The sequence below is a fragment of the Chenopodium quinoa genome, unplaced genomic scaffold (assembly GCF_001683475.1).
Source record: "Chenopodium quinoa cultivar QQ74 unplaced genomic scaffold, ASM168347v1, whole genome shotgun sequence".
NCBI lineage: Eukaryota > Viridiplantae > Streptophyta > Magnoliopsida > Caryophyllales > Amaranthaceae > Chenopodium > Chenopodium quinoa.
The window spans coordinates 13,969,754-13,996,495 of NW_018742738.1; the positions used below are offsets into that span (position 1 = coordinate 13,969,754).

At 38.4% G+C, this 26,742-nt stretch overlaps 1 protein-coding gene across 1 annotated transcript; it reads left to right on the forward strand.

Annotated features, from left to right (window-relative positions):
- Positions 1-13,763: 13,763 nt before the first annotated feature.
- Positions 13,764-15,209, forward strand: LOC110724110 (GATA zinc finger domain-containing protein 8-like). Its single transcript, XM_021903506.1, has 3 exons — positions 13,764-14,260; positions 14,372-14,904; positions 14,959-15,209. Exons 1-3 carry the CDS (start codon positions 13,764-13,766, stop codon positions 15,207-15,209), a joined length of 1,281 nt encoding a protein of 426 aa, XP_021759198.1.
- Positions 15,210-26,742: the final 11,533 nt, after the last annotated feature.

The following is a 26,742-nucleotide window of genomic DNA, read 5'->3' on the forward strand; positions in this document are numbered from 1 at the left end:
GAGGATGGGAGCTTGAGATACAAGGAGAGATGGTGTATACCACAGAAGTGTGAGGATATTAAAAGGAAAATCATGGAGGAGTGCCATAATACACCATATTCAGTTCACCCTGGGGGTGATAAGTTGTATAAGGATTTGAAGGAGTTCTATTGGTGGCCGAATATGAAGAGAAAAGTGGCTGAGTTTGTATCCAAATGTCTGATGTGCCAGAAAGTGAAGATAGACCACAAAAGACCCATGGGAAAGGTACAACCATTAGAAATACCAGGTTGGAAGTGGGATTCCATATCCATGGACTTTGTGACAGGCTTACCAAAGACTCGTACTGGGAATGACACGATTTGGGTGATTGTAGACAGACTTACTAAGTCAGCGATGTTCATTCCTATCAAAGAAACCTGGAAAAAGAAGCAGCTAGCAAGCGTCTATGTGAAGAATGTAGTTCGGTTGCACGGAGTTCCCAAGGACATAGTGTCAGATAGAGACTCAAGGTTTCTATCAAAGTTTTGGCAAAAAGTGCAAGAGAACCTTGGGACAGCATTGAAGATGAGTACTGCCTTTCACCCTGCAACAGATGGTCAGACTGAGAGAACAAACCAAACCATGGAGGACATGTTGCGAGCTTGTGCTTTAGATTTCCAAGGAAACTGGGAGGATCACCTACCTTTGATCGAATTCTCCTACAATAACAGTTGCCATGCAAGCATCAAGATGGCACCTTTTGAAGCATTGTATGTAAGGAAGTGCAGAAGCCCAGTTTGCTGGAATGATTACAGTGACCGGGTTACTTTGGGTACAGATTTCATTGAGGATATGGTGGGCAAGGTGAGACTAATCTAGTCGCGTATCAAGGCAGCACAAGATAGACAGAAGAGTTATGCTGGCTTGAAGAGGAGAGATGATGAGTTTAGTGTTGGGAAAAAGTATTTCTAAAGGTTTCTCCAACAAAAGGTGTGATGCAATTCGGCTAGAAAGGGAAGCTTAGTGCAAAATATGTGGGTCCGTATGAAATTCTCCAACGTGTGGGGAAAGTGGCTTACAAATTGGTCTTGCCAATGGAGTTCGAGAAAATGCATGATGTATTCCACATTTCCCAACTGAAAAAGTATGTGCCTAGTGAAACCCATGTTTTGCAGCCGAAGACTATTCAACTAGATGAGTCTCTAACTTATGAAGAAATACCAGTCAAGATACTAGATCACACGGTGCGTAGTACTAGAAACAAAGATGTGAAGATAGTGAAAGTCCTTTGGTCAAACCAAGAGTACGAAGAGGCTACTTGGGAGGCCGAGGAAGAGATGAAAAACAAATATCCGGAGTTGTTTGATGAGGTGAGTTACGAGGGCGTAACTCTTTTCTTTTGAGGGGGGAATAATGCGATGTAATTTCGCGCTTTTACCTCAATTATACCATTTATTGCTTGATTTTGCACGTTTTTGCATGTTTTGGTTATCATTATGCATCATTATTGCGTTTACATACAATAAAAGTATGTAAACTTTGGCCAAATATGAGTTCATTGAGTATAAATCGTTAAGAAGCAAGCAATTTACAGCAATACAAAACGCATAAGTTTGAATACTTTTGAGGAACTATGGATTTTGGGTAAAGTTTCGAGGGCGGAACTTCTTTTAAGAGGGGTAGATTGTAATCCCCCATATTTTTAACTTAATTATAATTTAATTATGTATTATTCTTACAAATATTTTTATGTCAGTTTCATTAAATAAATTATTTTTTATGAAAAGATTTAAGTAAACTGACATGTTTTTACTAATTTACAAACTATTTTAACATTATAGCCCAAAACCCAAATATTACTCCAAATCTAATTAGGAAACCCAAAAGCCCAAATAAAACCCTCAAAAACCGTTACCCTTCTCCTCCTTCTCACATAAAAAAAAAGAGAACAACTTTCATTCTTCTCCTCCTTTCCCCTGCTCTCACGTACAACACCACAAAAAAAAGAAAAAAAAAACCCGAAGCTGCTGCTGCCGCCGCCCCTACCGCCACGCCCGCCAGACTGTCGCCCGTCTGACCGCCGCACCACCCAGCACAACCGACCACTGCAGTTTGCCTCTCCTCTCTTCTCCTTCCTCTTATTTCTCTTTTCTTTATTTCTTGTTATTTTGATTAAAGATTCAATTTTTATTTGATTTCAATTATAAAATTATTGTTATTAGCCTTTAATAGTATGTATAAATTACAAAAGATTATAAATTTATGGGTTTTGTATGTCTAAAGTATCAAATAAAATTTTAGATTTGGTATATGTATGAATTTAGGGTTTAAAGTATTGATTTTTCATGTTTTAGGGCTTGATAACGTGTTAATCAAGTCATCTAATCATACTATGTTTAAATTACATTAAAGTATAATTATCTTAATCATAAATAAATTTTCAAATTTATTAAAGTTTCAATTTTTATGAACAAGTAGTGTTAATTTCATGTTTTTATGCTTCTAAACCTATAAAATAATTATTGTGAGTATTTTGTGATTGAAAAAGCTTTGAACTTTATATTCTAACTTTAAAAATAATTTTCAGATTTCATACCTTTTATTTTGAAGCCTCTAATTGCATTGAATTGATATATTCTTGGGTTTTTAACACACTAACTTGCTATATAATGACTATTTCAAGTAATTATGATTATGGGGTTATTTTATATACTTAAAACAAATTTTCAGATTTATTTACCCACTTTAAAGTTGCTGTAATTTGATATAAAACACTATATTTTTATAATTCTAACATATATATAAACTTAAAGTTGGGATGTTATATTAATAACTTTGATCTTTGGGCACAATTTAAAGGCTTTATTTTGATGATTTAAGAGGTTTTAAAGTAGTTTAGTATTGCTGTAATTTTAATTGCTTTGGTATTGATTTATTTCTAATTGTTTGGTTTAGGAGAGGACTTTGTAGAAGGCGACTTCTGGTTTTAAAGTGGCCAACCGGATTGTTTACACAAGGTACGTACAAGTTACGAAACCTTGCTTGTAGGTGCATGTTTAAGGACGGATCGAGAACTTAGTATCATGTATAGGATTGACTGGGTTAAATTGGTTGGTTATACATTGTGAATTTCAAATGATGTGCACTAGTTTATAATGCAAGTATTATTTGTGCTTTAATTATGCAAGGTGCGCTTAAAGGAAAAGGTATGTGATTGGTGTAAAGATCAAATTATTACTCGTTCATGATTATGTAAACAGGATGAGTAAAGGAGAAATTAGCCGTGTACTTTTTATCGAGGCCGTCTGATCTACGAGTCTCCTATTTCAAATATTATTTTTCTAAAACTAGGAGTTACGTGAGATCTCATACTAACTACAGTCACGGAGTCGCGCCTGTGGTTGTTGGATGTTTATTGAAGTTATGGCCAATTTACTAAACTGGGTCCGGTTTGAGCTTTATGTACATCCCAATGATCTTGTGGAGGGCCTAATATGATTTATCACTCCTAATACAATTAGGAATGGTTTTAGTCTTCTAGATTCTTCTAGAAGGTTCTTTTCATTCCTAATTCAATTAGCATTGATAAGTTGACTTTGTTGACTTTTCAGAGTTTTAATCAAGATCAAATAGCATTTTCGAAGAAATTATATTATTTTATCCTCCAGTACGGTAAACTTATCGGATTTTCAAAAACGCGTTGAAATCAAGCTTGGCGTCCAACCCCAAGCCTTAGCGCCTGGAACCAAGCTTGGCGCCTGGCGCCAGCTAGCCAGGGTTGGCGCTAGCTCTGTTTCCTGAGCGTCAGACTCTGTTTTGTTAATTTATCTTTTTTGCCTGATTTTCTCTATAAATATCGTATTAAAAACTCTGTTTTCATTCACGAATTCTCACCATTCATCACCAATTATCATCATCTACATTCATTCACCAATTCTCACGATCATCTACATCTACATTCATCTACAATCAGTTTTAATAAGCATTCTTTAATCTTTCAATTCTTTCTTCAAAACTTTGCTTTTCATACAAAATTCCGCATTCACAAGATCTAGAAACACCTAGCCATATTCGAAGTTGCCTTCGCCCTAGACGTGAAAGTTTTAATTTCTGAGGGTTTGGTCCCAAATCTCTCTTTCAATTATTTAATTTAATTGTTTTGATTATTATTTTCCTTGAAGTTACTAACGCGTGTATTTTGTTATTAGAAAGAGGTACGAGGCATCAAAGTAAGTGTTTTAATTGATTTATTGATTTTATGATGTAGAAATCATGTTTATATTGGTATCATGATATTCCTGTGATGCTTCCTATGTTCTTCCTAGTATTTATGATTGTTAGTATCATGTTAGGGTTAAAGACTTGATTTTTATTGCTTAGTGACATGCTAGGGTTTGTTATTAATCTTGTTCGTATCATGCCTAGGATCTTGCTATTATTATGCTTTAGTATTAACATGATTATTATTATGGTTAATATGATTGTTATTATGATGATTATTTCATTATTATAATTTTATGATCATGATTATATTTTATACTTTGATTATTATGTTGCTTGATTTATATTTATTGCTTGATCGCCTTTTATGCATGTTTAAAGGAAATTTGGTACTTGTCATCACGCTTAATAAGATAATTAATAATCTTGTTTAGGGTTAACTGTGATTATAATTCAAGTGATCGCCAACAATAGTTTATTTGTGCATTAAATTCAACCAACAAAGATAAACAGGTTTAGGGTTAATCCTATTGATTGCATGTTAATCAGAAAGCGCACATGAATACGATCAGAATAAAGTAGAGGCCTATTATTAGAGCAGATTCAATCTCTTTTAGGTAGGATTTGTACCTTCATCCCCGAACCCTTATTTGGTTCTAGACCTTACGGAGTTGACGATCTCTTGGATCGTTAAGGGGTGTAACCTTCACCTCGTTAACGGTTTACAAGTTCCTAAAAAACTTTTTGGCGACTCTTTTACTCTATCTTCTTCCCTTTTGGACGCCACCGTACTTTAGTGTATGATCACAGTGGGGTTCAAGCTAGTGGGATTAAAGGCTTGAAATTATTCCCCTACAGTTTTTGGCGACTCCGCTGGGGAGGATTTCTATTTTATTCCTGAATTTGTTTTGGCAATGATTTAGAATGAGTGGATGAGACTCGAAAAGTTCTAAGTATTTCATGTGCGTAATTTGGTTTAACATTATTGTCATATGCATAAAAAAGATCTCATTGGAAAGACCATCCGTAATGAGTTAAAAACATAGGATTTTACACGTAGGAAATTTGAGAAACGTCTTTCACAACTAGGACTAAAATAACACCGCGCGAAACTGGAAAATTTTATCGTGAACAGAAAGCTGCTGAGGCATGTGGGAAGTAGCGTCAGGGGCCAGAGCTTGGCGCCAGTAATTTAATTGTAGCACCAGACGCCAGTATTGGCGCCAGGCGCTACAGTTAAAAGCTGGCGCCAGTCTCTGATTGCTGGCGCTAATTTCCCCCAATACCGAGCCAGGAATATGTGTTCTAATTTCGACCGGTTTTTCGTATTGTTTGTTCGATCCTACTTCCTGATTGAATTTTTTCTCACTTTTCTGAAACCCATATGTGTTCTACATATGGACATAACCCTCTGGGAATTTATGCTCCATCTACCCGATTGAACGCTCCGTGCAACAAAGGGTACATCCGAGATGTTGAATTCACCAAATCATGGAAGCGAGTTTTTTTTTCTAAAGCTTGCGGTGTCCCATCCACTTGCGCCAACCCTTCACGGTTAGGCTTCCGCGCGGTGCATCCGGACAATTAACCATGGACCCTCTACTGACTAAACCATATCCCGAACTTTAGAGAACTAGAGCCATGGTTAGGTTGCAAACTCATTGCATCATATTGTGCATTATTTGTTGTGCATATATATTCTATGTTTCTCTTAACCGTTTGTTGACTTATGTTGAGATTAAATAAATTAATGACTTAAAGAACTTTGCCTAATTAATTGATTAATTAATTTGAGTCAATAAAGTCTAATATTTTAATCTGAATTGACCTAGTACGACTTTAGGCATACCCAAGTTGACTAATAACACCGAAAACAGTCCCAGACCGAAGCTCCAATACTGGCGACAAGGTTTGAGCTGTAGCACCACACTGTGGAGTGTAGCGTCTGACGACAGCTATGTTGTTAGGCGCCAAGCTCCAAAGTGTGACGCTAGTCCTTTCGTTTGGCCGACAGTTCGGATTATTGGTCGAGTCATCACCTAGGGTCTAATTAACCAGTTTGCTAATTAATTTGGTTAATTTTCGCTGTCAATAACACCTTGTCGAGTCATTAATCGAGTCTTAGTCACATAGTCTAGCCACATGGTCATGACACGAGTCTTAACGCACCATCTACACTCACTAGTCTTAGCACACACTTTGAGTACATCACCATGACCATGTCTTAGGTCCATGCATGGGTCGGTCTTTCCGTCATTTGAGTTGGGGGTACATTCTATCCCTAATCCTTCATATCCCTCCATCTAAATCTTCTTCACATTCTATTCCAATCTTTTTTCACTTCCTCCATCCATTGCATGTTGAATAAAGTTTAAGTCAAATAATTAACAATAAATATCCCCAAATTCCTTTTCCACAGTACTTGGTCGAGGAAAGAAGGGCGATTAATCAAGGACAACCTCTTTGTTCAAGTCTCACTTTTTGATAAATCGATTCGTCAAAAGAGGAAGGCTAAGAAGATAATGGCAACTCAAGAAGAAGTCAATGATCTTAAGAACCAATTGGCTACCCTGACTGAGGCACTGAAGCTTCTCGCACTTAGGATCGATGACCCCGTGAAGCAACAACAGATGAACCTCATACAAGAGAGTCTAAGCAAGCTATCTAGTGACTATAAATTTCAAGGCATAAGTTCACAAGGGGTCTCGCTGGACAAGGAACTTCTTCCTCATAAGTTAAACGCCACTGATATCCCTAAATTCAAGGCAACAGATAACCCTTACTTCCATCTAAGAGCTTTCGAAACCATAATGAACATTAAGGGTATCGATAAGAAGGTTTTTCCTTCTCTATTCTCATTATCTCTGGAAACCGTTTGCCAACAATGGTACTTCTCCCTCGACAAGGAAAAAACCTTTACCTGGGAATTGATAGTAAACGCTTTTGTTGATAGCTACAAGTGCAATATTCAAGTTGAAACCGATCATAGACAACTTGAGATGCTAAGACAAAAGGAGAATGAAGATTTCACTTCTTTCTTTAATAAATGGAGGGAAAATTCCGCCAAGATGATTGAGGTCCCCACTGAAAAGAAATCTGTGAGGATGTTTATCAAGAATCTTCAAGAAAAGTATTCAAAGCACCTAAAATATCAACACAACTTGAATACTTCAAAGCCGTCTATGACATAGGTATTGAAATCAAAGATGACCTCGCAAAGCAAAAAGCTACTAACAATAGTAACCACGGTGGCTGGAAAGGAAAGAAGAACGACAATCCTTCTTCTTCCGAAAACGCCCACTCTAGTAATAATGTTAGTACCTTTGACCATAATGATGTCTTAGCCATGGACAATCAAGGATCTAAAAGTAAACCCAGGCGAGAGTTCACATCCATTGGAATGACCTACAATGCTATTTTCGATCGTCTCTATGATCGAGGATTAATCAAACCTATTGGCCCTACCGAGGATCCAACACCAGAAAATCGATCTTCGAGATGGAATCCAAACTCCTATTGAGAGTACCATCGAGGAAACGGTCATACCACTGATGAATGCTACAGGTTTTAAAATCTCATTCAAGACCTCATAGAAGCAAACAAGGTCCCATTTCCTCTAGCTAGGAAGAAGACTGGGTGATGTTGAAGCGAATGACACAAGACAAAAGGCGAGCTGCAACGACAAGATTTCATGGCCTCTTTTTCTATTCCTTTTTCATTTTTTTTCCTTTCCCCAATAAGTCTAACATAGGCACCTTTTCCTTTCCCTAGATTAATTTTGTAGATTCTTTATTTTCTTTTAATAAAATGAGCATTTATTTCCTTGCATATGATCATTGCATTACATTGCATCGTAAAAAAAAAAAAAAAAAAAAAAAAAAAAAAAAAAAAAAAAAAAATTAAAATAAAATCCGTGTCGAATTAAGCACAAGGTGTACCAATGATTTGAGGCACCCCTTGTAGCCACATCATATCTCCTTTCACCTTTCAAATATGCAATCCTTTCTTCATAAACCACTTTGAGCTTCGTCTAACGATAGACCCTTCTTTTTTCAACCTACATCTATCTATCCTTGGGATAGGATGGTGTGCAACTTTTGCAATTCTAAAGAAAGCTTGAGCAAATTCAAAAGATTAAAAAAGCAAAAAATAAATAAAAGTGTACAAAAGGGTAAGTGTTCCAATGTCTTTGATATGAAAATGTCTTCGATACGAACACGTCTCAGATTGCGTCTCTCATCGAGTGCTCGGTACCGTGCCTGAGAAACATGAATGCCAAGTGAGTGATAGACCGCATGATCGAGATTTCCCACACTTATGAAAATAAAATAGATGCTAAAGCAAAAGATAAAAGAGAGCTAAAAAAGACTAGAAACTCAAAGATTCAAAAGTGAGGTTGCACACCTTGGGGGCTTATCTAGGGTCTTGAGCCTTTATCCCCTTCTTCTTCAAACCTTTAGCCTAACCACGTTACAACCCTTAAAAGACCTTTTTGAGGTATACAAACACTTGTGCGAGGTTTGGCTAGAGCTACGTTCGGCCTGATTCCTAACGGATACATAGGCAACCCCACATCGAGGTGCGGCCGTAATAAACATGCATTCATATTCACATTCACACACTTGCACCATGATCATATCAAGGGATCCCCTGTGCTCATCCCTATTCATTTAGAGATAGACTTGGGGGCTTGATCCCTACATCATTAGCTTACCTAGCCTAAGAGTCACCACCATTTGACTCTTTTCAATAATATATTTTTCCACACACTTAGCTCTTGCGGCCTAACTTTAGTGTCACTATCACACACTGCATAGATACATGACCAAATATACTTCCCTTAGGAACCCTTTGTCATGAAATATTAACATAACATTGAAGCATGCCTTGTCATATCAACATCACTCATCAATCATAATCATCATTGCATCGAAGTATGAAGTACTTAGCCTCCGTGCCTAAGTTACCCAAATACTTTCATCATGGAGTCAACAGTTGAGATAGCCTAGGATGGGTTAATCCTTGCACCTTGAGAGATAGTATCAAATGACATTTGACTAAGCTCATCCAACATGCATCTTCAAACTTCGATTCTTTTTCACGTCTTTCTTTTTCGGGAGAAATTCGGAACCCTCCACAAAATTGACGGAAATTTTTTGCTTTTTTTCATTTTTCGAGTCGCACGATCACATTACAATGCACACACGAGTCATGTACACATCATGTCATGTCGTGTCATATCACTGTGATTTGAGTCTAACACATGTGTCATTACACTTCGAGTCGAGTCAACCTCGAGTCGGTCAAACATATCGAGTCAATTCTATACCTTGAGTCGTGTCAAGTCGATGAGTCAAGCAACATTAAGCCTTAGGTCAACCCTAATATAATTAAAGAAATTGGCAAAGTTCTATAGTCAAAAATAAATACAGGTGCAGTAGAATAGGGAAGACCCTACTCCAATTCTTGGCGCCAGAGATATCTCAACAACGACAGAGCTCGAAGCCTCCCAGAAAGGTGATTTCGACCTCATAATTTCAGGTTCCTTGGTACGCCAGTTAGCCCCTATAAGTAATTTGACATGATTAAGTAGTCAGTTTGATTACAATCGCAATAAGTGATTGACCTGATGAAAGATCGTCTCACTTAGCTTAAGTGCCTAAGTATTGGCTCATTACAAGCACCAAAGCATCGGTTCAAAAGCAAGCACTTAAACGATAATATTTCCAAATATGGATTGTCGCGCATTCTTATTAAACGACAAAGTTTTCCAAAAATTGGATTTTCATCCCCAACTGACAATATTTCCAAAAATGGATTATCGTGCATCTTCTTCAACGACAATTTTTCCAAGATTGGATTGTCATCTCTGGCAAGGTTTCCAAGCGTGGATTGTCGTGCTCCTTCTTTATTGGCAAGTTTTTCCAAAGTTCGGATTGTCATACATTCATAGATCGCTGACAAGTTTTCCGAGATTGGATTGTCATACATCCAGTTCCCTATGGCAAAATTTCCCAAAGGATTTTCGTAGGTCTCTATTCATCATAAATTTCGGCAAAGTTCCCCAACGTGGATTGTCATTCATTTCAATAAGTGGAAAATTTTCCCGAAGAGGATTGTCGGTCGACTCTTTTTTGCAAAATGTTCCAAGACGCGGATTGTCAATAGTGGCAATATTTCCCCAAAAGATTATCGCATAACATTGGCAAATTTCCAAGGTGAAATGCCTTTAAGAGTTATATTAGAAGACATGGATTGTCGATCGTAGCAAAGTTCTTATGAAAGATTGTTACGAAGCACTGGCAACTTTTCCAAAGATTGGATTTTGGCAAATTTTCCGAGATATGGATTGTCGCTTCATCGTGGCAACATTTCCAAGGATGGATTGTTACGAAGCATTGACAACTTTCCCTAAATCGGATTGTCATACATCATACAAGAGTTGTGTTGGCAACTATTCCCAAAGAAAAGAGGATTGTTATCACAGCAAAAGCGCCGACATACTGGTTTACAAGCAGCAAAGCGCCAACGTACTAGAATAGCAACATTAAAAAGCAGTGATCTTTTCGAAGACTATCACAGCGGGAATAAGAAGCTCTTTGTTCAGAACGTCAAAGCAGCAAGGTGGCATTCCCTAGCTTGTGGAAAGTTGTCACAAATAACTGGAGGTAACTTTGGGCGAAGTTATCTTCGATGGTATTCCCTAGGATGTGGAATATTATCAATGCGGATGGAGATTGTTTCAAGAGAAATAATCTTCGATAGTATTCCCTTGGACGTGGAATATTATCAATGCGGATGAGGATTTTTTCAAGAGAAGCAATCTTCGGTGGTATTTCCTTGGATGTGAAATATTATCATTACGGAGGAGGATCGTTTCAGGCGAAGCAGTCTTCTAATTTGGAAGCAATTACGGGCGTAGCAGTTTTCAAGCGGGATGGCATTCTCTAGCTTGTAGGAGGTCATCAAAACAGCGGCAGCAAATCGATTACTTTTAGAAACGTGTGCTCGACGGTGCAAGATACGCGTTTCTTAACTCTTTTATCTGTTTAAATAATGCTAGTTTTGCAGGTATCGGCGTTACAAGATTGATTTAGGATCGCAGAACGTTCTGAATCATTCTCCGTCCCTATCGATACTTTGACTTTTGTTTTCGAAACTTACGTTTCTCCAGACTCAGTCAAAGTGGGGTCTTCTGTAGACACCCATTTGTGTCTCCCCAAAACCAAAACCAGTGATGAGTACCTTTCACGTCGAATCATAATCGAATGAAACGAAAGTGTGGAAAGGTTTAGTGTTGCGGAAAGTTTTTATTTTCTTTTCTCTTCTTTCTGTTTTTGAAAACTTTATTTTGAGAAAACAGCCAATCCAGTTTGGTTATTCCATGATATGAGTCCAATGGTAGTGTAGTTGGATGAGGCTTGCAAAGACCTTTCCAACGATATATTATAAGCCCAATTCCGATGAATATTGAGGAAGTTATGGCCAATTTACTAAACTGGGTCCGGTTTGAGATTTATGTACGGCCCAATGATCTTGGGGAGGGCCTAATATGATTTATCATTCCTAATACAATTAGGAATGGTTTTAGTCTTCTAGATTCTTCTAGAAGGTTCTTTTCATTCCTAATTCAATTAGCATTGATAAGTTGACTTTGTTGACTTTTCAGAGTTTTATTCAAGATCAAATAGCATTTTCGAAAAAATTATATTATTTTATCCTCCAGTACGGTAAACTTATCGGATTTTAGAAAACGCGTTGAAATCAAGCTTGGCGTCCAACCCCAGGCCTTGGCGCCTGGAACCAGGCTTGGCGCCTGGCGCTAGTGCTGGTGCCTGGCGCCAGCTTGCCAGGGTTGGCGCCAGCTCTGTTTCCTGAGCGTCAGACTCTGTTTTGTTAATTTATCTTTTTTACCTGATTTTCTCTATAAATATCGTATTAAAAACTCCGTTTTCATTCACGAATTCTCACCATTCATCACGAATTATCATCATCTACATTCATTCACCAATTCTCACGATCATCTACATCTACATTCATCTACAATCAGTTTTAATAAGCATTCTTTAATCTTTCAATTCTTTCTTCAAAATTTTGCTTTTCATACAAAATTCCGCATTCACAGGATCTAGAAACACCTAGCCATATTCGAAGTTGCCTTCGCCCTAGACGTGAAAGGTTTAATTTCTGAGGGTTTGGTCCCAAATCTCTCTTTCAATTATTTAATTTAATTTTTTTTATTATTATTTTCCTTGAAGTTACTAACGCGTGTATTTTGTTATTAGAAAGAGGTACGAGGCATCAAAGTAAGTGTTTTAATTGATTTATTGATTTTATGATGTAGAAATCATGTTTATATTGTTATTATGATATTCCTAGTATCATGTCTAGGGTAATTTTAATATTAAATATGATTCCTGTGATGCTTCCTATGTTCTTCCTAGTATTTATGATTGTTAGTATCATGTTAGGGTTAAAGACTTGATTTTTATTGCTTAGTGACATGCTAGGGTTTGTTATTAATCTTGTTAGTATCATGCCTAGGATCTTGCTATTATTATGCTTTAGTATTAACATGATTATTATTATGGTTAATATGATTGTTATTATGATGATTATTTCATTATTACAATTTTATGATCATGATTATATTTTATACTTTGATTATTATGTTGCTTGATTTATATTTATTGCTTGATCGCCTTTTATGCATGTTTAAAGGGAATTTGGTACTTGTCATCACGCTTAATAAGATAATTAATAATCTTGTTTAGGGTTAACTGTGATTATAATTCAAGTGATCGCCAATATTAATTTATTTGTGCATTAAATTCAACCAACATAGATAAACAGGTTTAGGGTTAATCCTATTGATTGCATGTTAATTAGAAAGCGCACATGGATACGATCAGAATAAAGTAGAGGCCTATTATTAGGGCAGATTCAATCTCTTTTAGGTTGGATTTGTACCTTCATCCCCGAACCCTTATTTGGTTCTAGACCTTATGGAGTTGACGATCTCTTGGATCGTTAAGGGGTGTAACCTTCTCCTCGTGAACGGTTTACAAGTTCCTAAAAAACTTGTTGGCGACTCTTTTGCTCTATCTTCTTCCCTTTTAGACGCCACCGTACTTTAGTGTATGATCACAGTGGGGTTCAAGCTAGTGGGATTAAAGGCTTGAAATTATTCCCCTACAGATTGATACCTTTATATGAGCTATAATAAGAAGTTAATATTTTATTTTTTTAAGAGCTTCATTTCACTTTTATTTGTGAGCAAGAGCAAGTTTAATTTTTGTAATCATATACTTCTTGGGGAAAATTTCTTTATCTATGGTCAAACTTAATAAGAGTGTCGCGGGATGGGGAAATTATTTTCTTAACTTCATTTTATCCTGCGTATGAATCGTGCTCTTATTGTGTGGTTTTGCTTGGGACAAGGGGGTGCAATCTCAAGGTACCCTTTTGAACCAATTTATTTGACAAATTTAATATTGTGATTCAATGAATATGTGTGAATAGTATTTGGGTTTCGTTTAAAATGGAGTGCATATTTATTTTATTTCAGGCGTAGAGCTAGAATGGCTGAGAACGCTGCCTTAGCTGATGCTATTCGTTTGTTGGCTGAAAATGTGATCCAAAACCGGGGAGACCAAGTCGACCCCCAAGATGAAATGTTTGAGAAGCTGGCCCAGGTTAGACCACCAATTTTTAGGGGAGTTGCTGACCCTACTTTCCTAGAAAACTGGATTCGAGAGTTTGATAAGCTGTTCGTGGCACTCAACTGTCCTGAGGGTATGAAAGTGGACCAGGCCGCTATGTACCTTAAGGACGAGGCTGATATCTGGTGGAAAGACAATGCTGTGACCGTTAGGGCCAAACCTAGCTTTGGGTGGGAAGTTTTTAAGACCTCCTTGAGGGGCAAGTTTTACCCCCCATTCCTTAAGAAACAGAAGGCTCGGGAGTTTATAAGCCTGGCAATGGGAGACATGTCAATCTCTGAGTACTATAATAAGTTTATGACCCTTTCTAGGTTTGCTCCTGAGGTAGTACCAACTAAAGAGCTGAAGGCTCAGAGGTTTGAGCCGGGATTGACTGACGAGTTATAGAAGGACCTAGCCGGAAAAGTTTTCAAAACCCTTGACAAGGTGTATGAGAGAGCTTCCCATGTGTACCATCTGAATACTAGGACTGCTAGTGCGAGTGCTAAAGCTGGGGAGAAAAGGAAGGATTTTGGGAAATCTGAGAACCAGGGTAATTTTAAGAGGTCTAAGAATGGGAACTCGTTTGATAGGGGTAACCAGAATGTTAGCAGTTCTTCCAATCCTAGCAATGGAGAGAGAACCTACCACTGTAAGAAGTGTAGAAGGAACCATCCTGGGAGAGACTGTGATGGGAATTTGGTGACCTGCAGGTTCTGCAACAAAAGGGGACACAGGGAGTATGAGTGTTACACCAAACAGAAACAACAGGGAAATGGTGGGAATGGTGGGAACACCCAGCAAAGGCCTAACAATTTTAACAACCAGGGGAATAGGGGAAATGGTCAAAATGGGAAGTTTGGGAATGGTAGCAACAATAACAACACGTCTGGCAATGGCAATGGCAACAGCAACAGCTCAGGCAACAACAACAATGGGTATCAGGCAAGAAACAACACTCCCGGCCGCTTGTCTGTGATGAGCAAGGGAGAAGCTGAGAGGTCCTCGGATGTAGTTACTGGTACTTTTTCTATTTAATCTATCTTTGTCAATACTCTATTTGACTCTGGAGCAGCTTATTCTTTCATTTCTACATCTGTTGTGCGCAAGTTAAACTTAACTGAATCGAGTCATGTTGATGTGTCAGTCAGTCTGCCTACGGGCAAACTTGTTCATTGTAATAAAATATTCATAGGCTTGCCTTTGAAAATAGGAGAAGCTATCTTTCCATCAGGCCTTATTGAGTTTAACCTAGGAGACTTAGATGTAATTCTGGGGATGGATTGGCTGAGTTTATACAAGGCTAAGATAGACTGTGAGATGTAGAGGGTGCAAGTGAATGATCCTTTGGGTAAGAAAGCGTCCTATAGACGGTTAAGGAAGCCTAAAGGTTTTGGGATCATTTCTGCTATGAAAGTGAAGAAGCTAGTGAATAAGGGATGTCCATTGTACTTTTGTTGTGTTCAAGATTTGATATAAGTGAGAATAGGCGGATGGAGGATGTGCCCATTGTGAATGAGTTTTTAGATGTCTTTCCAGAAGAGATTTTGGGAATTCCACCTAAGAGGGAAGTTGAGTTTACCATTTACTTAGTTCCAGGAGCTGCACCTATCTCTAAAGCACCGTATAGAATGTCACCGGCTGATATGAGTGAACTAAAGGCTCAATTGCAGGAGTTGTTAGACAAGGGGTTCATTAGGCCCAGTGCATCACCTTGGGGAGCACCTGTGCTATTTGTGAAAAAGAAGGATGGATGTTTGAGGCTATGTATTGATTATAGAGAGTTGAATAATGTGACTGTAAAGAATAAGTACCCTCTACCTAGGATAGATGACTTGTTTGACCAACTGAAGGGGGCAAGCGTGTTTTCAAAGATTGACTAGAGGTCGGGGTATCATCAGTTGAAGGTTGCAGATAAAGACATTCCAAAAACAGCCTTTAGAACTAGGTATGGACATTACGAATTTACAGTCATGCCTTTTGGTTTAACCAATGCACCAGCCATATTTATGGACTTGATGAACCGAGTGTTTCATGAGTATTTGGATAAGTTTGTAGTTGTGTTTATTGATGACATTTTGGTGCATTTGAAGAATGAGGAAGAACATGTTGAGCACTTGAGAACTACCCTTGAAACTCTTAGAAAGAACAAGTTGTATGCTAAGTTTTCCAAGTGTGAGTTCTGGTTGGAGAAAGTTGCATTTTTGGGGCATTATATTTCGATGGAGGGTGTATCAGTAGATCTTGTGAAGATCAAGGCGGTGAGTGAGTGGCCTACACCTAAGAATGTGACTGATGTTCGTAGTTTTTGGGATTAGCTGGATATTATAGAAGGTTTGTCAAGGATTTTTCGAGGACAGCCAGACCCATGACTACTCTTATGAAGAAGCAGAGCAAGTTTGAGTGGAACGAGAGTTGTGAGTCATCTTTTCATACCCTCAAAGAGCGATTGACCACTGCACCAATGCTGGTATTACCTGATGGGATAGAAGGATTCGAAGTGTATAGTGATGCCTCGAAGCATGGTCTGGGATGTGTCCTACAGCAGAATGGAAGGGTGATCGCATACTGTAGACACCCATTTGTGTCTCCCCAAAACCAAACCCGGTGATGAGTACCTTTCACGTCGAATCATAATCGAATGAAGTGAAAGTGTGGAAAGTCTAGTGTTGCGGAAAGTTTTAATTCTTTCTTCTTCTCTCTGTTTTTGAAAACTTATTTTAAGAAAACAGCCAATCCAGTTTGGTTGGTCCATGATATGGGTCCAATAGTAGTGTAGTTAGATGGGGCTTGACAAGAGATTTCCAACGATATATTATAAGCCCAATTCCGATGAATATTGAGGAAGTTATGGCCAATTTATTAAACTGGGCCCGGTTTGAGCTTTATATGCGGCCCAATGATCTAGGGGAGGGCCTAATATGATTTATCATTCCTAATGCAACTAGGAATGGTTTTAGTCTTCTAGAATCTTCTAGAAGGTTCTTTTCATTCCTAATTCAATTAGCGTTGATAAATTGACTTTCGACTTTTCAGAGTTTTAATTAAAATCAAATATCATTTTTGAGGAAATTATATGATTTTATCGTCCAGTACGGCAAACTTATCTGATTTTCGAAAACGCGTTAAAATTAGGCTTGGCGCCTAACCCCAGGCCTTGGCGCCTGGAACCAGGACTGGCGCCTAGCGCTAGCCATTGGCGCCTGGCGCTAGTGTTGGTGCCTGGAACCAGCTAGCCAGGGTTGGCGCCAGCTCTGTTTTTTATGCGTCAGAATCTGTTTTGTTTAATTTATCTTTTTGGCTGATTTTCTCTATAAATATCGTATTAAAAACTCCGTTTTCATTGAATCATCTACATATATCATTCACCGATTCTCCTCATACACAAGTTTTCATCTACAATCATTAATTCTTTAGCATTCTTTAATTCATTCATCTCTTTCTTTCTTTCTTCTAAACTTTGTTTTTCACGTACAAAATTCCGCATTCACAAGATCTAGAAACACCTAGCCATATTCGAAGTTGTCTTCGCCCTAGACGTGAAAGGTTTTAATTTGTGAGGGTTTGGTCCCAAATCTCTATTTCAATTATTTAATTTAATTGTTTTGTTTTATTATTTTCCTTGAAGTTACTAACGTGTGTATTTTGTTATTAGAAAGAGGTACGAAGCATCAAAGTAAGTACTTTAATTGATTTATAAATGTTATGATGTAGACATCATGTTTATATTGTTATTATGATATTCCTAGTATCATGTCTAGGGTAATTTTAAAATTAAATATGATTGTTACGATGCTTCCTATTTTCTTCCTAATATTTAATCTTGTTAGTATCATGCCTAGGATCTTGCTATTTTTATTATGCTTTAAGATGATTCATGATTATTATTATGGTTAATATGATTGTTATTATGATGATTATTTCATTGTTATAATTTTATGATCATGATTTATATTTATTTTATTATTATGTTGCTTGATACATATTTTATTTTGTTATTGCTTGATCACATCCTTTATGCGTGTTTAAAGGGAATTGGTAATTGTAATCACGTTCAATAAGATATTTAATAATCTTTTTAGGGTTAATATGATTATAATTCAAGTTATCTCCAATAATAGTTTTATTTGTGCATTAAATTCAACCAACATAGATTAAACAGGTTTAGGGTAATCCTATTGATTGCATGTTAATCAGAAAGCGCACATGAATACGATCAGAATAAAGTAGAGGCCTATTATTAGGGCAGGCTCAATCTCTTTTAGGTTGGATTTGTACCTTCATCCCCGAACCCTTATTTGGTTCTAGACCTTATGGAGTTGACGATCTCTTGGATCGTTAAGGGGTGTAACCTTCACCCTGTGAACGGTTTACAAGTTCCTAAAAAACTTATTGGCGACTCTTTGCTCTATCTTCTTCCCTTTTGGACGCCACCGTACTTTAGTGTATGATCACAGTGGGGTTCAAGCTAGTGGTATTAACGCTTGAAATTTATTCCCTACTGTTTTTGGCGACTCCACTGGGGAGGATTTCTATTTTAATTCCGGAATTTGTTTCGGCAATGATTTAGAATGAGTGGATGAGACTCGAAACTTTCTAAGTATTTCATGTGCGTAATTTTGATTAACATTATTTTCATATGCATAAAAAAGATCTCATTAGAAAGACCATCCGTAATGAGTTAAAAACATAGGATTTTACACGTAGGAAATTTGAGAAATATCTTCCACAACTAGGACAAAAATAACACCGCGCGAAACTGGAAAATTTTATCGAGCACACAAAGCTGCTGAGGCATGTGGGAAGTAGCGTCAGGGGCCAGAGCTTGGCGCCAGTGTTTTAGTCGTAGCGCTAGACGCCAGTATTGGCGCCAGGCGCTACAGTTAAAATCTTGCGCCAGTCTCTGATTCCTGGCGCAAATTTCCCCCAATACCGAGCCAGAAATATGCGTTCTAATTTCGACCGGTTTTTTGTATTGTTTGCTCGATCCTACTTCCTGATTGAATTTTTTCTCACTTTTCTCAAACCCATATGTGTTCTACATATGGACATAACCCTCTGGGAATTCATGCTCCATCTACCCGATTGAACGCTCCGTGCAACAAAGGGTACATCCGAGATGTTGAATTCACCAAACCATGGAAGCGAGTTTTTTCTAAAACTCGCGGTTTCCCATCCACTCGCACCAACCCTTCACGGTTAGGCTTCCGCGCGGTGCATTCGGACAATTAACCATGGACCCTTTTTGACTAAACCATATCCCGAACTTTAGAGAACTAGAGCCATGGTTAGGTTGCAAACGCATTGCATCATATTGTGCCTACTTGACTAATTGTGCATTATTTGTTGTGCATATATATTCTATGTTTCTCTTAACTGTTTGTTGACTTGTGTTGAGACTAAAAAAATTAATGACTTAAATAACTTTGCCTAATTAATTAATTAATTTGAGTCAATAAAGTCTAATATTTTAATCGGAATTGACCTAGTACGACTTTAGGCATACCCCGATTGACTAATAACACCGAAAACAGTCCTAGACCGAAGCTCCAATACTGGCGCAAAGGTCTGAGCTGTAGCGCCACATTATGGAGTGTAGCGCCTGACGACACCTCTGTCGTCTGGCGCCAAGCTCCAAAGTGCGACGCCAGTCCTGTTGCTTGGCCGACAGTTCGGATTAATTGTCGAGTCATCACCTAGGGTCTAATTAATCAGTCTTCTGTTTAATTCGATTAATTTTGCTGTCAATAGTATTTAATTGAGTCAATAATCGAGTTTAGGCACTAAGTCCCATGGTCTTACACAAGAGTCCAAGCATGTCACTTACACTCAACGCACACACCAATACACATACTTTGACCATGTTTAAGAGAGTCTTGTGTGCGCGTTTTTTCCGTCATTTTTTTTAGGGGAGTAAGTCGGATATTAATCCTCCAATAAAAAAAAACTATACTCAGTTCCTTAAAAATATGTACATTATTTTTGCAAAAAATAGACATCTTTTTTCCCTTTTCTTTCTCCTTCCCCTTAAAATAAACCATAAAGTCAAGTTGATTCGAGTCAAGTAATTAAAACGCAAAATGGTTTAATTTACAGCGCATGGTCAAGAAAGGAAGGACGGTTAATCAAAGATAACCTCTTCGTACAAGTCCAACTTTTCGACAAACCCATAGCTCGCAAGAGAAAAGCTAAGATTATAATGGAAACTCAAGAAGAAGTCAATGATCTTAATAACCAACTGGCTACCGTGATTGAGACACTGAAGCTTCTCGCACTCAAGATTGATGATCCCGTGAAGCAACAACAAATGGACCTCATGCAAGAGAGTCTAAGCAAGTTGTCTAGCGACTACAAGTTTCAAGAGCTTACATCACAAGGGGTCTCGGTGGACAAAGAGCTTCTTCCGCAGAAGTTCAGCGCCAACGACATCCCAAAATTCAGAGCAATTGACAACCCTTACTTTCATTTAAGATCATTTGAAACAATAATGAGTATTAAGGGTATCGATAAGAAAGTCTTCCCCTCTCTGTTCTCACTATCTCTCGAGACCGTCTGCCAACAATGGTTCTTTTCTCTCGAGAAAGAAAAGACCTCTACCTGGGAGTCTATAGAAAATGCTTTCGTTGATAGGTACAAGTGCAACATTCAAGTCGAGACTGACCATAGAGAACTTGAAATCCTCAAGCAGAAAGAGAATGAAGGTTTCACCTCTTTATTTAACAAATGGAGAGAAACATCGGCTAAAATGATTGAGGTGCCAAGTGAAAAAGAGTCTGTGAGACTGTTCATCAAGAATCTCCAAGAAAAATATTCCAAGCATCTCAAGTATCAAAATAATCTCCATACCTTCAAGGTCGTTTATGACATTGGGATCAATATTGAAGATGACTTGGCTAAGTCAAAAGCTGCCAACAACAACTCCAACAGTGGCTGGAAAGGAAAGAAGAACGACAATCCTTCTTCTTCCAAAACCACCCACTCAAATAATGTTAGCACCTTTAATTTAGGAGAAGTTCTTGCCATGAACAACCAAGGACTGAAGAAACCATTTGGGAGGAACTTCACTCCTATTGGCATGAGTTATGACACCGCATTTGATCGATTAAATGCAAAAGGTCTTATAACTCCTATTGGACCATTTAGGGACCCACCAGTTGAGAAGAGATCGGTTAACTGGAACCCCAATGCACACTGCAAGTATTACCAAGGTAGGGCCATCTCACTGAAAGCTGTTGGAAGCTTAAGGAAGCTATCCAAGACCTAATCGACAATAACAAACTGTCGTTTCCCCCTGCCAGTAAGAAGCCAAGTATTGACAATGCACCTCTCGCTCATAACCTAGCTATCTCCGATGAAGAAAACGAGGTTGACCCCTCATCTCTCATTAAACCTGTCAAAGAAATTTGTGTCAAAGAAAAAGAAGAGGAAATCTTTTTCGATGTCAAGGATAACCTTCCACAACTGGTAAATAAGGAAGATATACAATTTCTCACACTGTTTATGAGGGAGGTATCACAACTACTACGTGAAGCTCTCAAATTTATGAACGAACTCCATAAGAAATATGATGAGCTTCCACTTTCGAAAGAAGAACCTAAAAGAGAATTCACACCAGTGAGAACGACTTATGAGGCAAAGCACTTTCCCTTTCAAGTCACTGAAAAATCCAAGAAGAGCAATAGAATCTACACTCCAATTGGGATCCCATATGCGCAATGTTCAAAATGCTCTCCGAGAGTGGCGAGGTCAAACCTCTCGAACCGAGACCTTTCGAGTCATTAAAAAGGACAGATAGATATTACTGTCAGTATCATCAATCAGGGGGTCACACTATAGAAAACTGTTTCAAATTCAAGGATTTGGTATAGAAAATGATTGATGAAAAGAAACTGGTCCAAGTTCAACAAGAAGAGGATACAACCATTAATGGAGTCTGGGACAGTGATGAAGAAGATGTCTATCTAAAGGACATAGTAGGATCTTCACCTTCTGTGTCATACACCACGGATGACATTTGGGCTGAAGAAGATTCATCGATAGATGTCCTCACAAGATCTGGGAGAATGCAACCTCCCATTTCAACACAACCTATGCCAACCATACACCAAGTTCCCATACCTATCACCGAAGATAATGACATTGTTAAACAGTTTAAGAAGACAAAAGTTGAAATGAATGTGTGGAAACTTCTGGCAACATCTCGAGAACATAGGTTGGCTGTAATGAATGCCTTGGATAAAATCGGGATAGATTCTGACACTACTCCTGAGGGACTAGCCAACTTCCTCATAAGTGACCTTCCTAGTCCGATTAATTTGATCACCTTTTCTGACAAAGATTTACCCCCAGAAGGTGACAAACATTACAAGGCATTAAACCTCACGGTAGTTTGCAAAAGGATGAATGTTCCTATGACTCTTGTAGATAATGGATCGGCTATCAATGTCTGTCCACTTAGAAATGCGAGGATGCTCGGCATAAGGGATGAAGACTTAACTCCGTTCAAACAAGGAATAAGAGCCTACGATAATACTCGTCGTCAAGCTCTTAGCAAAAATACCCTGAATGTAACGGCAGGAGCAATAGAACATGCTACTACTTTCCAAGTAGTGGACATCAAAGCTTCATTCAACTTATTGTTGGGACGCCCTTGGCTTCATGATCTAAAGGTCGTCCCTTCATCTCTTCACCAACAAGTAAAATCTATAGTTGGCGGAATTCCAATCACTATAGATGCTTCGCCCATGAGAATCAAATCCATAGAGAATCCAATCATTAATGTAGAGCACGACGAAGATGATGAAGATTTATGGGGCTTTAACGAAGAAGTCTCCTTAATCCAGGAGGATGAGAGGACCCCTCTTTGCCATGACCCCCATTCCAACATGATTGTCAACGCCATGCTGAAGAAACAAGGACACTTTCCTGGGATGACTTTAGGAAAAAAGAAAGGAATGGCAAAACCGCTGGAGTCACCTTGCCTCCCTAAGTTAGATACTTTCGGACTTGGTTTTGAACCGACTCGGAAAGATCTCAAGCGAGCCCAGGAAAAGTTGAAAGCACGTAGGGACGCTCGCATTCAAAAGAAAGCAATTCCAATGAATCAGTATCCTCTTACGCTTAATGGTCAGTTCATAAAAGAAGGAGAGGACTATCCATGTCATGAATTTCCCGAGCCATTTGTTGTAAACGGCATAAGACAACCGAGATTCGAGATTTTCTTGGATTGCTACTTCACTGATGAAATCCCAACTCCCGTCCATAAGGAGAAAGCACCCCCATGCTTTGACTTTAACGTCATGGGATTATTGTTTGGGCGAGAAAAGAATGAACCAACTTATGAAGAAGATAACTCCTCGCTCATTCAAACAGTCCTACAAGGTGAAAGCTTCGACCCTCGAAGTTAATTACTCCAGCTGAAGGATCACTATAAGGGTGGCGCAAGACTATCAAAGTGACTACTCCAAGCGGAAGGAAAATATCAATCACGAAAGGACAGGGACCGATGTTTGAGGAGTCGTCTGAGTCAGAGTCTGAGTCGGAGTCTTTCCCTCTAGAGTTTTCTAAGTCTTTAGTAGTAACACCTCCCCCTCTTATTTCTTCTTCTAGGATAGTTAGTGATCCAGTCCCTGAGGACATATCACTCTTTGATGTGATGATCTTAGAGTATAATAATATTTCTTATTCTCCTTACTTCTTGTGTTCCTCCCTAACCCAAGATGACGAGCATTGCTTAGCTAACGATGAAAAAGACAAAGAAATTATTAAAGCAATGGAAACACTCGAAAAGAAAACACCGGTAATTGAAGAAACTGACATAGTTGACATCTCGAATGATTCAACTCATAAAAGGGAAGTTAAAATCGGATTAACATTGAATAAACAAGAAAGAACCGATTTAATTAACTTACTTAAAGAATTTATCGATGTATTTGCTTGGTCATATGAAGATATGCCAGGCATTAATAGAGAAATAGCTCAACAAACTATACCACTAATTCCAGGAATGAAACCTGTAAAACAAAAGTTGCGTCGAATGAAACCCAACGTAGCACTTAAAATAAAAGAAGAAGTCCAAAAACAAATAACTGCAGGTTTCATCAAAGTATCCAAATACCCCGAATGGGTCGCCAATGTCGTCCCAGTTCCGAAGAAAGACGGAAGGGTAAGGATGTGTGTCAACTATCGAGATCTAAATAAGGCAAGTCCAAAGGACGAATTCCCTTTGCCACACATCGATATTCTGGTAGATAACACGGTAAATCACGCACTTCTCTCGTTCATGGATGGGTACGCAGGTTACAACCAGATTCTCATGGCAGAAGAAGACATGGAGAAAACAACTTTTATAACGCCATGGGGCACTTACTGCTACATGGTAATGCCATTCGGGTTGAAAACGCGGGTGCTACTTACCAACGTGCAGCAACTGCCTTACTCCATGACATGATGCATAAAGAGGTCGAAGTATATGTCGACGACATGATTGTAAAATCGAAAGACCGTCCAAGACATCAACTAGCCTTAAGGAAATTTTTTGAAAGGTTAAGAAAATATAACATGAGGTTGAATCCATCTAAGTGTGCTTTTGGAGTCACCTCAGGCAAGCTCTTGGGATACGTCATAAGCTCTAGAGGAATAGAGGAAGACCCAACCAAGATTAAAGCAATCATGTCAACGCCACCGCCCAAGACTGAGAAATAGATTCGAGGATTTATTGGCCGGTTGCAATACATAAGTAGGTTCATATCAAAACTGACGACAATATGTGAACCAATCTTCAAGAAGCTCAAGAAGAATGTACCAGTAATATGGGATGACGAGTGTCAAAAAGCCTTTGAAAGGATCAAAGCCTATCTCGCAAATCCTCCCGTATTAGCGCCAGCACTCCCCGGAATACCTCTTAGGTTATATTTGACGGTTACCAAAGAGACAATGGGAGCCATGCTAGCACAAGAAGTAGAAGGCAAAGAGAACGCAATCTATTACCTAAGTAAAAAGATGCTCGAATACGAAACACGCTATACACCGCTCGAGAAATTGTGCCTCGCATTGGTGTGGGCCACAACTAAGTTAAGACATTACATGTTGGTACATACCGTTTTCGTAGTCTTCCGATTAGATCCACTCAAGTATCTATTCGAGAAATATACACTCAATGGACGCATTTCAAGATGGATAGTCAATCTAGCCCAGTTTGATGTGAGATTCATGCCACAAAAAGCTATCAAAGGATCTGTGGTGTCAGACTTTCTAGCAGATTTTCCAATAGAAGACTCGACGCCAATACAGGACAATGAATTTCCAGATGAAGACCTAATGGTCACTGAAGATGATACTTGGACCTTGTATTTTGACGGAGCCTCAAACCAAAAGGGATGTGGCGTTGGAGTACTACTAGTATCACCTAAAGAGGAGCATGTTCCAATTTCTATAAAGCTTGATTTCGACGTTACCAACAATGCTGATGAATATGAAGCATGCGTGGTAGGCCTTGAAACAGCTTTGGCATTGGGAGTAAAGAAGTTAAGGATATTCGGAGACTCTTCTTTGATCATCAATCAGATATCTAAGAGGTGGAAAGTAAGGAGCGAAAGCCTAGCCCCTTACCAAACCTATCTGGAAACTCTTACCGATCAGTTAGAGAAGGTAGAATACACATATCTACCTAGAGAAGAAAACCAATTTGCTGATGCCTTGGCAAGATTAGCCTCAATGGTTAGGATTCCCACGGAAATCGAGCAAATGCCTCTAACTATTGAAAAAAGGCACAAACCAGCATACATCAAGGTCATAGAAGATGACGAAGTAGTCCAAGGCGGAGAAGAAGAAGAAGAAGAAGAAGAAGAAGAAGAAGAAGAAGAAGAAGAAGAAGAAGAAGAAGAAGAAGAAGAAAGAAGAAGAAGAAGAAGAAGAAAAAAAAAAAAAAAAAAAAAAAAAAAAAAAAAAAAAAAAAAGAAGAAGAAGAAAGAAGAAGAAAGAAGAAGAAGAAGAAGAAGAAGAAGAAGAAGAAGAAGAAGAAGAAGAAAGAAGAAGAAGAAAGAAGAAGAAGAAGAAGAAGAAGAAGAAAGAAGAAGAAGAAGAAGAAGAAGAAGAAGAAGAAGAAGAAGAAGAAGAAGAAAGAAGAAGAAGAAGAAGAAGAAGAAGAAGAAGAAGAAGAAGAAGAAAGAAGAAGAAGAAGAAGAAGAAGAAGAAGAAGAAGAAGAAGAAGAAGAAGAAGAAGAAGAAGAAGAAGAAGAAGAAGAACCATGGTACACGGAAATACTCAATTATGTCACCAATGGAGAATACCCTCCTCATGCTGACAAAAGAGCAAAGCGAGCATTAAGACTTTTGGCTTCTCAATATGTACTCATTGACAACGAGCTACATAAAAGGGTACCTAAAGGTCGAGCTCTCCTATGCGTAGGAAAGAAGGATGCACAAAGAGCAATGCGAATAGTCCACGAAGGAATCTGTGGGACACATATAAATGGCAAAATGTTAGTCCAGAAAATAATGCGAGAAGGATATTATTGGACTACAATGAATAGGGATTGCCATCAATACGTGAAAAGATGCTCTAAGTACCAAATTTATGCCAATTTACAACATGTCCCTCCATCTTTGCTCTACACATACACATCGCCATGGCCATTCTCTACATGGGGAATTGACATCATTGGCAAAATCACTCCCCCAGGAACAAGAGGCCATGAATTTATCCTAGTAGCAATCGATTATTTTACAAAGTGGGTCGAAGCGCAATCGTACACTAAACTCACTGCAAAACATGTAGCACTCTTTATCGAAAGAAATATTATTTGTCGATATGGAGTCCCACATGAAATGATAAGTGACAATGGAACTCACTTTCAAG